The sequence below is a fragment of the Thalassophryne amazonica genome, chromosome 17, assembly GCF_902500255.1.
Source record: "Thalassophryne amazonica chromosome 17, fThaAma1.1, whole genome shotgun sequence".
Classification (NCBI taxonomy): Eukaryota; Metazoa; Chordata; class Actinopteri; order Batrachoidiformes; family Batrachoididae; genus Thalassophryne; species Thalassophryne amazonica.
In genome coordinates, this window is record NC_047119.1 from 24871736 (window position 1) to 24887006 (window position 15271).

Genomic DNA, 15271 nt, shown 5'->3' on the forward strand with positions numbered 1-15271 from the left:
ATTATTTTCTTATCATGTTGGCTGTCATCTGAAAATAATCATCTCTTCCTGTCATACTTTATATCGTGGTTTTATTAAGCACTGTGTCATATTTCTATGATTTGTGGACAGACAGGTCCATAGGTATTTGGACAGTGGAACAATTATTCTAATTTTGCATTTGCACACCACCACAATGATGCTGAAATAAAACAATATATGTTTACAATCCAGTATTAGGGGTCTTCAACTGGTTCAAAATGCTGCTGCCAGACCTTTGACACAAAGCAGAAAGTTTGACCTCATTACACCCATTTTGGCATCCCTACACTAGCTTGCAGTCACTGCAAGATCTGATTTTAAGGCACTGTTATTAGTGAATAAAAAGGGTGAATAAAAAGTCTGCCGGTCACAGGACTTTCTCCTACAGTGCCCCAGCTCTGTGGAACGATCTCCCTGCACACATACGACAGTCGGATACTGTGGAGACTTTTAAATTACGTTTAAAGACTCATTTGTTTTTCTTGTTTTATCATTAGTGTTATGGTGTTTTTATTCTTGTATTCTTTTATGGTTTTTGCCTTTTTACTTTTAGTTTTTTTTCTGTTTTTATTATGCTGGGTGAAGTGCCTTGAGGCAATCTCATTGTGAATTGGTGCTATATAAATTCATAAATTTGAATATTGAATTTACACTGACTGTTGGCATTGATTTAGGAAGTTTAACAAAAATGTTGCTTTGACCATTTGGGATTTATGGCCATTTGTATTCATAGTGTCACCAAGAGTCGACACTACAAGCACCTCTGTGGCAGTGTACAGAAACAAAATTACAAAAATTGTCACTACATATGTATGGGCCTGAGTGATTAACATCTCACTGCAGCTGCTTTCCATCCATCCCATTTCAGTAAACCATGTGAGTCCCTAATATGATCACATCGCTGCTGAAATACTGAAAGCAAAGAAGGTATTTTTGTTGAAAATGAGACAACAGATGAAAATACAGTGAGTTCTTCTCTCCATTTCAATTTGTACACAATTTTTTTTTTAATGTCATTTCCAAGATGCATGCAAGTGTATTACCTTAATTTTGTTGGCCAGATTGCAGTCGGGATAGGTCAAGTGTAAATGTAACCAAAATGCTTCGAGAACAGATTGTGATCAGCCAAACCACCTCCAAGCGTGGTCAGGGCCATGTTGTGACCACGGTGAACACCATAGCAGTGTGAATGCAAATACATTTCCAGTCCACGGACAGCAACTTTGTGGGCAGTACCAAATGGTCACTTTGACACTGTCTTTCATTAACTGCAGTCCTTTTCTGACCGTGCAGGCACGTGTCTCTTCTGGATAACACTGGCCACAGTGTTCCACAATTTTAAAAGGAACAAACAAAAAACAAAACAAAATTAAATGTTTATCTTGTGATAGTCCTTGTCTTTTCTCACCAGGCTTTACCATGTTCTCACATCCAAATCTTCCTCTGAACCACAGCTGATCAGCTGCATAAATCAGCATTCCCCTTTGTCCTGGTCATCAGCATTCCAGCTATTTGACAACTTCGTCCACCATTTTGAAAAGTAATAACACAACAGTACAGTTACTGTTTTTGAGCTGTGACATGAGCTGAATGTTGGATCTTAAGTTAAAATCATGTCTAGACATCATCCAGCTACAAGACACATTTTAATACCAGGTGTAAATGGGGAGTAAGGTGAATGATATTTATAGTGAATAAGCTATGGTTTCCTGCAGCTTTATCTACCTTCAGCTGTTAAACCACCTTCGCAGTCTCACTTTGATTCAATTGTTGTGGAAGATCAGCCACCAGAACTCTGGCACCAGACGTGTCCACCATCCTGGCACGAGGATCAGCCTTTTGCAGCTGTTCAAAGTAGCCAGCCCAATGAGACGATACAGCAGACTCATCTGTCTGGGTCATGCAATCACTTGCAAGGACTGCGGTGGGATGAGGTGAATGTTTGGAGGTTGTCGCGTGGTTACAGATGGTGTCACCTACTCACAGAGTCCTCTTACAAATCTCCCCCTTTTCTACACTTAATACCATCATAGTTCACTTTCTTGGCTCTGTATACAGCCCAGAATTTCCATCAAACTGATTCTAACACCTCCTGATGATATTCAGAGGGCTGTTGGAGCTACATTACCTCCTCTTGTGAGCATCGCCTACTACAATGTAATCTCCAGCAGCTTTCAAAAAACTTGTACGTTACATTTATGTAATTTGTTGTGTCCTTGTTTGCAAGTCCTCCACCCAGAGTGCATGCAGACTCCTGTGAAACAGTTTGGTGTTGTAGTCTAGCCAGAACACGTCTGGTATACTGAGCAGATGGCAGTCTGCAGGGCTTCAACTGAATCCTTAGGAAAACCACAGCAAATCTGTGTTCAGAGTTTACGAGCTGGGCACTGCTATAAACCCTGCAGTTTTTCATTGCTATGTCATATTTTCCCATTAAAACATCTTCTTCACTACACCACCACTACTGGAGTATGATAACAACAGTGTTATCACTCTGTATGTTGGAACAACGCCCTTTAGCCTCCAAGTGTATGCAGAGTCATGGAACACTGAGCCATTTTGAACTTGATATTTGGAAACAACATGTTCTTCATACCCTACCCTATCAGTGCCTGTGCAAACCACAGGACTGTCACAAGCTAATATTAAAAAGTCATGCTGTCATTTTATGTCTTATTTTAGTAAACAGAGTGGGTCTTGGCCTCAACTTTATCTAGGTCAGACATATCATGCCACAGCCAAGGAGCCGAACGAAATCACGGGCCATGTCGCACTGTGGCTGAATGGTGCGATTGAGGCAGCCTTCACAGTTGCGGTCAAATGTTGGTGAATCCCGGACCAATGGCCATTCAATCCATTCGCAGCCATAGTCGGCCAAAGTCCAGGTGCCACCCATGAACATCCAGCACCACTCGCAGGGCACTTAGAAAAGGCGGAGCCTGCACGAGAGTAGAGTGCAGGTGACCAGATTCGACCTGGCTGTGCGAATGGCCCCACATTTCCTAAATGCCTCACGACTGTGCTGTTACAAAGCAACACACATGCCATGCAAGGCCACCCCCCGCAACACATGTGGTGCGAGTGTGTTACACCACCGCACCCCCCCCCCCCCCCCCACAACACAGATGTTGTGAGGAGTGTGAGGGCTACCCCTACGCCATGATCCAACATTGTCAGGTGCAGATGAGATGCCTGCAGTGCGATTGCTGGCCAGCGCAGCATGCATCTGGATGGCTGTAATGTCAACTGCTGATGGCTGTGTACTTGCAACTCAGCTGGAGAACATATGTCGTTCCATCAACAACATGAACAACACTCCACGTAACATGTGTGAGTGTGCTCTCATGCTCTCATAACATGCTGATAATTACGTACAGACAAGCTCACATGGGGACCAGCCAGCCACATCTGAGTGTGCACGGCACGGTGTGAACTTCATCAGCCGGCCAGCCAGGCTAATGATGCTTCCACCACGTAGGTTTTCATCCACATAACAGACAGAAACAGTGGAAAAATAAATACGGCATGGGGAAAGGCGTGAACTCATTCATGTATGATTGCTTTGCTCACAGCGCTTGTGGATACACGACGTCTCCCAGCTGATCACTGGCTAGCAAGTGAATGTCAGCTGGAACTGATAGAAAATCAGTGCACTCGACATGTTAAATTAAAAACACAGAGAACAGAGGGACGATTAAATGAATACACCAGCTACTGCTGTTGAGATCTGTGGACTCGCAAGTCACAGCTGAAGAACACATACCCTGCATTGAATGATATGACCTGACAACACTCTACCATGAGGCGTGTGCATGGGCATGCTGTCCTCACGTGGAAATACATAAAAACACATTTCGCCTTTGCAACGAGCAGGAACGGCCGCGTCAGCGCAGACATCGGCAGGCTGTCCCATGTGAAAAGAACCGTCTGATAATGTGTGCACTCAGCTGGTGATCTGAATGTCACATCCACCACATCAGCAGTCGTCCACATGACGCAGTGTCCTTCGGCACGATGCCCACTTGACACGTGGGGCTGGCTGGACATAAGAGCGCATGGCTTCATTCATGTCAGTTTATGACTTTACATCTATGACCATGGGTCATATACAGAGGGATGGAAGGAACATACTTGGATTGTCAGCTCGATAACAGGGATTAACATTTTTTGGTGTGTGTGTTTTCATGATGTGGCGTCACACTTTCTAGGTGCTCGCACTGTGCACAAAACTGTTGCCGCGGTATCGTTCACATTGTCCGACTGTGTGTTCCTCCTGACAGCAGGTGGAATGTTTTGCAATTCCACATTTTTTTTTCACGTTTTTTCAGCCAGTTCCTGCATCTTTCACCCAACCTCGTGTTATGTGTGAAGAGGCCATAACAGGCGGGCTGTATTCTTTGGGTTTCATGTGCCCAATTTTAATATACACACACACACACACACACACACACACACACACACACACACATACATACATATACGTGGTCTGTCCATAAATTAACGGTCCTTTTTATTTTTTTTAAAAACTATATGGATTTCATTCATATGTTTTTACGTCAGACATGCTTAAACCCTCGTGCGCATGCGTGCGTTTTTCCACGCCTGTCGGTGATGTCATTCGCCTGTGAGCACGCCTTGTGGAACGAGTGGTCCCGCCCCCTCATCGGATTTTCATTGTCTGGAAATGGTGGAATGAAAAGGACTTTTTTCCATCAGAATTTTTTCAGAAGCTGTTAGAGACTGGCACCTAGAAACCATTCGAAAAATTTATCTGGCTTTCAGTGAAAATTTTACGGGCTTCACAGAGAATAAGGACTTTAACTACAGCTTTAAGGACCCCTTTAAGGACGGTCGTGCGCCGCGCTGCGAGCTGCGACGATGCGGCACAAACCACTGGATCATTTCTAAGCTGATGGCTCTGTGGATACGAGACCGTCGTGTGCTCTTTCTCTGGTTATCACAAGACCTGGACATCAGCCATTTTCCGGCAGATTTCACTTTTAACAAGATATTTTGTCATGGAAAGCCGCGCGGAGGCTTCGCGCGTCACGACCGATTCCCTGATGAAGCGAGACAAAGGAACACCTCCGTTTCGGAGTGTTAGAGGACAAGTTGGGACATGTCCAGCTCTCCACAAGTTCTTTTATACTCACTCGACTGGTAAGCACTGAAAGCCGAGATAGACATGGCCACTTGGCTTTTATAATATAGATTGTATACATGAGATATGAGTCAAGAGACTGGAGACAAAAAACAGACATATGATGTACCTGTACTGCTGTATCTACGCCTGCTAAAAATTAATGCAAAAATCTGTTCTATGAAGTTGGTGGCAGCAAATTTCATTACCGATTAACTGGCTTACAGACACCACATACAATATGTGGCGCCATTACAGGCGAGATTCATTTGAAACATTCCAATAATGGCAAAAGTCGTCATTTAATCAAACGTGTTTGGATTTATGTGATGAATTTAGTTGGTATGTGTGTCCATGCATGCATGCTTGTGAGAGTTGAACAACTGATGAATGCAGTGAGGCATTAACCCAAAGGCATACCAGGAAATAAAATTAATTTTTGCTGTGAAGCTGGTTATGAAAAAAATAAAACACTTTGACCGACATTATTGGGAAAATAGCCCACTGCTGAATAAAGAGCTTATACTGCATTCATTTTCATGTATGACTCTCTCTCTCTCTCTCTCTCTCTCTCATTTTATAAAAAAAATATCACTGTATTAATGAGGACATACAAATGAGGGCAAAAGAATTCATCCATCCCAAAACATTTTCTTCAAAATTTTCCTGTGATTTTTAACAGAGCAAGGAATTTTCAACACAGCATTTCTAAGCAGCCTAGTTTTATTTTGGATGCTTACATTGTTTTAAATTTCACACAGAAACAACTACCAGGATCAAAACTATTAGCCCCCTTAAGAACGAACCATTTTTTTGTTGAACCATGGCACAAACCACGGTTGTGTAATGATGTGCTTTAACTTTGTAATGCTCAAAGCTTTGTAAAATCATGTTAAAATTGAGGTTATCTTCCAAGGTACACACAGTATAAAAACTTCATTAAGGGTTTGAGCTGTCACTTGAGAAAGTATCATGCCAAAGAAATCTGTTTAGACTTGAGAAAAATAATTGTTGATGATCACAAAGCAGAAGGAGTTATCACAGTGTCAAGAACTGGAGTGAGAAGTATCATCAAGAAATTCAAAGATTTCACACTGTACAGAAGAAGCCTGGTAAAGGTATGAAGCAAAGTATTTCAAACACTGGTAAGAAAAATAGTGAGAGATGTGTCTAAAGACCCCAGAACAACTGCCAAGACACTAGTGAATGACTTAGTCAGGAGGGAAATTATAGTCACAAAAACTCTCTTCACTTCTGCTGAAGAGAGGAAGAGATTATGCTGTGGGGATGCTCCACTGCACCTGAAACTGAGAATCTCCTAAAGGTGTAAGGAATCATGAAGAAAGAATATGTGAAGATTTGAAGAAAACCTCAAACAGTCAACAGCAAAACTAAGTCTGTGCCATTGCTTTGTCTTTCAACAAGACAACATCCTAAAATATGCATCACTTGTGGTGAAGAATTACCTCCAGAACATTATTGACCAGCCTGCACAAAGCCCTGACTTGAATCCCATTGAAAATCTGTGGGATGAACTGAAGACCAAGGTCCATCCCAGAAGACCATCAAATTTGGAGGAGCTTGAGAGATTCACCAAAGAAGAGTTGGCTGGGATTCCTCAGGATACATGACTGAGACCTGCTGAAAACTACAACAAACAGCTGCAGGGTGTTATCCAGCAAAAACAACACACAACTGTCTAATGGCATCAGGGCGTCTAATAATTTTGACCCTGGTAGTTTTTTTTTTTTTTGTGAAATAAATTTATTTCTGTGGGCAAATTGTGATAAGTGTAGACTGTGGCTGATAACATTGAAAGCACTAGTAATCCGCACTAAGATCCACATTTAAAGTCAAACAGGGATGCAGAATTTTTGCTAGGAGAGCAACAGACCTAAACTATATTAATTAAGAATTATTTATTTTAAATATGTTGGATGGTCCAAGTCGGGCTGGTTGATTATGGACAGAAATCATAATCAAAATGTGTGTGTGTGTGTGTGTGTGTGTGTGTGTGAGAGAGAGAGATACGAAGAAGTTAAGAGGGCCTTGCATTTCTGTTTTTTGTTAACTTGTTTTTAGACAAATTTGTGTTTGAATTTCAGATGAATAAACTAATTGGTCCTATTTTCACTGGCATGGCTTTGAAAAAAAAAACAGTTTGTCAGAAATGTTGCACATTATTTTGATGTTGTTTGTCGCCTGATTCCTGGCTCTTAAAGTGGTTTTTAAACAGCTGAATTGTTTTTTACCTTTCTTGTTGGCCAAAAGCTCTCTTTCCGTGATCTTGGCTCGAGCTGAAGTAAACATGCCACCACCTGGTGGGAAGTGGATTTGGATTTTTATGGGCTTTTCAAGTGAAAGCACTCCACTGTAAAGGAGAGAGAAGCACTAGATTTACAAGTAATGTCTTGGACTTTGCAGGAATCATTTAGAAATAGAAATACAGTATGGTGCTGTGTGGCAAATCGACCTGGAGTAGGTAGTCCTCAACAACTGGGTGATCGTGCAAGAGGGAGACTAATGAGTGAAACCACCAAGATGCCCTTGACACACTTTTGTGTCTTTGATTGTATAAATCAGGGACAGTGTAACTTTTGTCTTTATCACCAGTGATTCAGCTTCATTGCCGAATAGAATAAAGGATTTTCTGGGTGGGAGAATTGCAGCTTCATGTTGCCAGAAGGCACATGGGAGACTCGAGCATAGATTTGATGTTTTGTTATATTTGAAATTACAGTTTGTTGTAGTCCTAAGTGTATCACAATTTAATTAACATGCCAAGATTCATTCTGCTGCATACAAGTTTAAAGGGGAAAAAAAGGTAATTAAAGTTTAAACTGACATGTCTTGCAGAAGGTGTAATTATTATGTATTTTCGTAACAAAAGGTTTTTTTTTCACTTTTCACTGACATAAAGATGTATAACAGATGTGTTCAGTGAATAAAGACATCAGTAACCTCTAGGAAAGTTTTTTTTTTTTTTTTTTCCCCCATATTTAAATGCGCTGCTGGACGTTTTGAAAGCATTTCAGCAGTTTATCCCATTTCCTCACTTTTTTTGTTCCCACATTACCATACTTCAGGGGTTCTACAGAACCACGCAATGTCACTTCATTATCACTTTTCTGCTAAAATGAAACATACTAAGCCTTCAATTTTTTTTTTTTCCTGTTCTTCAGGTGAAGTTAATGTAGAAGTGCAGGCTAAGGGGAGTTTGGGGGGGAACTGCGTTTCTGCAAAAGCTGCCATCCTGTTGGAGATTAATGAACAAGTTTGACCGTAGTACGAGTCCCCTCCGTGACACCTCTCTTCTCAGTGCGCTGTGATTTATGGACACCCAGCAGTGTATGAGTTATAATTTGAAAGGGGTTTGTTTTTCTTCATGGAGATGGAATTTTAAATGTGGTGATGAATGACCTCCCTTTCAGTTTTTATTTATTGTTCCATCGTGACTTTGTGTATACGCATGTCGACGTGCGTGGGCACAGTGGCTGAAGTTTCTGCTCTTTGCAGCGTTTGCATGCCTTTGTATGTTTGCTGAGGTTGTGTAGCGGCCGTGCTTCAGTGTGTGGCGGTAAAACTGCAGACTCTGCCTTTTGTGTCTGGCATCACAAATATATCACCCTTAGGTCGCCATGTCTTGCTGATCGAAATGGCTCCAACCTATCAGATGTGGGCAGAATCAAAGGCTAAGTCACGGCCCGACGTCCTCTTCCTTCCATTCTGAATGCACCCTGTGGAGTTACGTTTATCATCCAAACTCTGCTTGTATATCAATGACATTTGATGTTACTGTGATGCTGAGGTATTGAATAAACCACGACGAAATGTGACACTCCACTGTGAATTTTCAGAATGTTTGTAATAGCTTGGGGAAGCTGCTAACAACCCTGGTGCATCGGCTTGTGTGTGACACTGAAGATAAGAGTCCACATGCTGCACTGCTACAGAAGAGGATTTGCAGCCTGGCTGCTTTGCATTTGTTCTGGTTAGACGGCACACAGAGAGTGGTCACAATCAAGCGTATTATTATCATTATCGTCATCATCAAAAAAATCATTTTTAAATTGCTCCAAAAAGCTGATGTGCACAGATCACTGATATATTTAAATGCCAGCTATTTGAACATGCTTTCCATACTCTGTTGTGATTGAGAGATGGTAAATAAATGGTTTTGTAATTTCACAGCGATCAGTATTTAGACAGTCCGGGTTTTGTAATTTTATGTCTGTAGACCACCACAACGGAGTTGAAATGAAACTAAAAGGGGCTGTAATTCCATAATCCATTATGGAATTACAGCCCCTTTTAGAATTCACAGTATCACCATGTTCAGAGTAGTTGTGCAAACTGATTGTTCACACAAGTCATCGTTTTTACTGTCCATTTTCTTTGAATAAGTCAGGGGATGAATACATGAACATTTCCTAACCACTGAATGTCTTGAACTTCATTTCCCTCAGTTGTTAATACAAACAGTATGGTGCTGTATGTAAAGCTGTCTTGAGTAGACTGCTGCCAAAAAGTGAGTGAGTGTGCAACAAGGATTTCTGTGTAGGCTCTCAGTTGTCCAGGTGGTTTCCATAGTAGAGAAGGTGGAATCTTCGACTGGACTGGGTTGCTTGACGCGAGGACGTTTCGCTTCAAATCGCAGAAGCTTTCTCAGCTAAAATTCTTGCTCTGGTGGTCTGACTTCTGTCTTGACTCCTGACAGGACGTGCCACTCAGGCCTATTGTATGTAGCACAGATTCCATCACGTACAATTTGGCCAAGCACCTCAAGTGGATTTTGGCTCCTCTAGTGGGTAACTCAGAACACCATGTGGAGAACACACAAGATTTTGTGAACAAGATCAAGGACCTGCAGCTGGAGGCAGATGAAACAATCGTGTCATTTGATGTGACTTCGTTGTTCACCTGCATCCCCACCGCTGAGGCCGTCTCAGCTGTGAGGTAGAGACTGCTGGAGGATGTGTCTCTACTTGAAAGGACCAAACTCACACCAGACCACATCTGCCAACTTTTGGAGATCTGTCTTAACACCACGTATTTCCTGTTTAGGGGGAATTACTACAGGCAGATTCATGGTTGTGCGATGGGGTCTCCGGTATCCCCCATTGTGGCCAATCTGTACATGGAGCTAGTGGAGAAGACAGCCTTGACGTCTTTCACGGGCATCTCTCCTAGTCACTGGTTTAGATATGTTGATGACACATGGGTTAAAATCAAGCAACAGGAAGTTGAGGACTTTACAGAACACATCAACTCGGTGGACGCCAATAGCAAGTTCACACTTGAGGATGCCAGAAACAACCATTTAGCCTTTTTGGACTGTGATGGTACAATTGGAGATAACAGGCAGCTCCAGACAGGGGTTTACAGAAAACCAACTCACACTGATCAATATCTGTTCTTTGGCTCAAACCACCCCCTTGAACACAAGCTCGGGGTGATCAGGACGCTTCAACACAGAGCCCTACAGGTGCCCACAACTGCAGAGGGAAGGGCTAAAGAACAACAACTTGTCCGGGAAGCCCTCACAGTATGTGGGTACCCACGATGGTCCCTGGACAAAGTGCAGAAGTCCCAGAGAACAAAGAGACCAGATAGACAGGAGACGGAGACAAGAAGAAGAGTGTCTCTCCCTTATTTAGCAGGAGTAGGGGAAAAAACTACAGAGGATCTTCAGACAGCACAAAATCCCAGTTTACGTTAAACCGGTTAATACCTTGAGACAGAAATTAGTTCACCCTAAGGACAGGATCCCTAGTTACAAACAGAGCAATGTAGTGTATTCTATCAGATGTCACGAAAACTGTAACGAACACTGCATAGGTGAGACTAAGCAACCTTTACACAAAAGGCTGTACCAGTGGACCTCAGTCTGCAGTTCATCTCCACCTTAAAGACACTAACCACACGTTTGAGGACAAGGAAGTTAAAATATTAGCCAGAGAGAAGAAATGGTTTGAGAGAGGGGTCAAGGAGGCATTCTTTGTGAAACGTTTGAAACCCAACTTTAACCGGGGAGGGGGTCTGAGACACGCTTTGTCCCCTGTTTACAATGGGGTACTCAGGTCAAAGCAGTTTCAGTCTTTTGTTCATGGTAATGAGTCAATCACGTCATCAGCAGAGTCGCCAAGGGAGCCATCAGGAGAGGGACAGCTGCCCTGTCATTAGGAGGGTGCTAACTAGAGCACAATAGGTGCTAATTAGAGCTATTGTTTAGTCACTAGCCTATACCAGTCTGCCTCTCGGTAGGAGGGGTCTGGTTAGGTTTAAAACTCCAGCTTTTGTGACTTCTTGATTATTCTTCTCTACAAGAGTCAAGACAGAAGTCAGACCACCAGAGCAAGAATTTTAGCTGAGGAAGCTTCTGCGATTTGAAGCGAAACGTCCTCGCGTCAAGCAACCCAGTCCAGTCGAAGATTCAAGCTTCTCTACTATGTGCAACAAGGAGACTAATGAGGGAAGCCACCAAGGCACCCATGACAGCTCTGAAGGAGTTGCAGGCTTCTTTGGCTGTGAATGGTTGTAATTCCTAAATGGTTAATGGAAAGTTAAATGGAAAAATGTGAAATTTCAGCTACAGTTTACCAGAAGATACACTAGAGAAAGAAGCCTAGATTTGATCAGTTTTGTCTTTGTCTTCAAACTTCCATTCAGTATATTCAAGCTTCCATTCAATATATAAAACGTTCCATTCAATATATTCAAGCTTCCATTCAATATTTTCAAGCTTGTATTCAATATATTCAAGGTTTCCAATGTCCATATTCTCATATATTCCTGTTTGGCGTGCCATAATATATATCTACACTATATACATAAAGGGCTAATTCTGTCTGTCTGTCTGTCTGGGATAAACTCCCAAACTATAATATGTAGCTCTAAAAACTATATATATTCTGAATCCTGATGACATGGGGAACAAACTGGTACCATTTTTTTTTTTTAAAGTTGAACGTAACCAATTTTTTTTTTTTTTTTTTTTTTTTTGGCTTTAATCTATTCTCTTTATCTATTTAATTACTGGGCAACCGGGTCAAGCTGCCCTGATATATATATATTACAACCCCAATCCCAATGAAGTTGGGACGTTGTGTAAAATGTAAATAAAAACAGAATACAGAATACAATGATTTGCAAATCCTCTTCAGCCTATATAAGGAAAGGTGATGTAACACAGTGGTAAACATATCACTGTCCCAGCTTTTTTGAAATGTGTTGCAGTCATCCATTTCAAAATGAGCACATATTTGCACAAAAACAATAAAATTTATCAGTTTGAACATTAAATATCATGTCTTTGTGTTGTATTCAATTGAATATAGGATGAAGAGGATTTGCAAACCATTGTATTCTGTTTTTATTTACACTTCACACAATGTCCCAACTTCATTGGAATTGGGTTTGTATACAAAATTACTTTGTTTGCATTCATTCATTTATTTGTGAACATACTTCAGAATGTGTTCTTAAAATTGAGGGGTGCTAGTAATTCTCACCAGGACTGTATATATGTGGATATGTAGTATCTTCTTAGATATTCTGTTCATACACTTACAATACCTTAAGATTGTAAGATAGCATTATATGCACGTGCAGTGGTCGTGCATGTAGGGATGTTGATTTCAGTCCTGTGAGTGTGTAACAGTCCCTTATTGAGTCTTTCTGCCATTTGACTGGTTGATTACAGCCAAATTATGATTGCTGCTCCCCTTTGTAGGAGCACTTTTTGGTAAGAGTTGTACTGGTATCACCACATTTTAATTAGCATTATTTTTGTCTAATGCACCTGCATGTTGGGCGCTGAAACATTTGTCTTGTGGCTGTGTTAGTAACCTCATGTTGCTTTGAGAACTTGTGTATTGAAGTGCCGTTTGGCAGACCTCTTTGATAGTTGGCAAATAGTGCTAATCGGTATTCATCCTAACATAACTGCAACTGCACTTGTAATTGTTCGTGCTGTTTAAATTAAAGTGGCTTGTAATATTGGCCTTATCTTTTTTTTTTCTCTTTCCTCTTTCAATTCAGGGAGGCCTCATCGCCTTCCTCCTGCTAATTCTCCTCTTCACCCTCATCCTGTACACCCGCCACCGTTGGTGCAAGCGCCGGCGTATTCCACAGAAGAGCGCCAGCACCGAGGCCACCCATGAGATCCACTACATTCCCTCAGTTCTGCTCGGACCTCAGGGACGCGACAGCTACCGGGGCTCCCGAAACGCACACCAGCACAGCAGTTCTGTCATCGGCATGCCCATACGCGAAACCCCCATTCTCGACGATTACGATTGCGATGACGAAGATCCTGGTGGACCCTCGTTGAACTCTACACCCAACCAGCTCCACACCAAGCTGCATGACGGCAAAATCCATGATGACTATGGCGTTAACATTGGCATTGGAAGCCATGCAGACATCTTGTGCACGGATGACGACATTAAGCATAATTTTGACAAACGAGGTAGGTGTTGGTGGTGCTTAGTGGAGCTGATGGAGGTGAGATTAACTGCATGTTGCTGGTTTTCATAAATGTCTGGATTTTAGCGCCACACTAGGAGTTGTCCCACAAATGTGAGAAATTCTCTTCAGTAGTTGTCATCATGCTTTTCTGCAAGCAATATCTGCACATCCGTACAGGTTCTTCTTGCCAGCTTCCCAGATGGCCCATCCTGGACAGTTCAGTTTTGGCTCTGCTGTACCCCCCCCCCATCCCCCCCCCCCCCCCCCCCCCCGACCCATGCTCTCCTAAGCACAGCACCTACTGCTTATAATTTTGGGAAAAAAAATGCAGTTCCTTATGACTCACCATAGCTTCATGTATTCATCAGTTACATATATGATGTACTATGAAGTGAATTTGTTTCTATGAAGCTCATTTGTTTGATAAATACACTGTTGTTCCATGTCATTGCCCCCTTTTCTGCATGTCAAAAGTAATGTAATTCAGTGTCGTCATTAAATTTAATCCAAAGAGGTCAAGCAGAAGTGGCAGTCGATGAGATGTTGAGGTGAGTCACTCGGCTGGCTCACTGACCTTTGCTAAACATAATGATACGTCTATGCATCAAGCAAAAAAATAGCAACGACAGCAGTTATATCTCATCCAGAAATGTTCCCTGAGATTTTAAAATCGGTATGAGTTGTTTATATTTTATCTTGAAGAACCTGGTGTGCACCTCTGCCAAATCAGACTTTAAAAATTGAAGGGCGCTGCCTGAAAAGGAGAGTGCCTTTGTTCTTCATGCCATAATCAATTATGCATGGTTCAAGTCTGTGGGAATGCCTCATCATCACTCATCACTCAACTTGCTGCATACAAATTACTGTCCATGTCACTAAAACATTGCCAAGCCACTCGTTTAAATTTAATTGTCAGTGGTTTTTTTTTCTGTTTTACATTAGGATATTCAGGGTTTAATAAGCACATGAACATATCTGCAAATGATTTCAGTTTGCAGTGTATAGAAATAAAAGTAATCTGCATTAATAGCGTATAAATTATAGTTGTAAAATGTTTCATTTTATACATGTTAGCCTCTTCAGTTGAATCGATGCACAAAAATGAATGGAGCTTATTTGTATGTAGTGTGTTCTTTAATATAGTTCCAGGTTTAGAGAGTAACTGATGATTTGAAAAAAGAAAAAAGTCTACACAGTATGGTCAAGACCCAATGCTGGGATAAATCAAGTTTACACTCAGTGATCACGTGTTTTTCTGTCACTCTTTCAATAAATCTCTTTGCACTTAATCAAACATGCCACTGCATCACCAGAAATTTTAGAATTTTATAGACTTTGCTGGCCAAGCAGGGAGTTGTTATATAATGATGGCCACCTAGGTTGATGTGCATGAGTACAGTATCACACACACCAGTATGGTTAACTACACCAATGAAGTGAGCCAATACAATGAACCATTTTTCACTGAATTCTGAAAAAGTCTATCCCGGCTTTGAACACACATGCTGTGTGTTCAAGTATTAACCAGTTTGTGGTGGACGCCAATTAAACTGTAGAAACATCTCAAGGATGATCAGTGAGAACAGGATGCACCTGAGCTCAATTTTGAGCTTCATGGCAAATGCTGTGAATACTTATGTA

The 15271-nt window shown here is 41.7% G+C and overlaps 1 protein-coding gene across 1 annotated transcript in view; it reads left to right on the top strand.

Annotated features, from left to right (window-relative positions):
• Nucleotides 1-15271, top strand: part of LOC117530070 (astrotactin-2) — a 465818-nt gene that overhangs the window by 295563 nt on the left and 154984 nt on the right. Inside the window, exon 3 of the mRNA XM_034193006.1 lies at nt 13202-13631. Coding sequence (XP_034048897.1) covers nt 13202-13631 — 430 coding nt within the window. The remainder of the gene's footprint in view (nt 1-13201; nt 13632-15271) is intronic.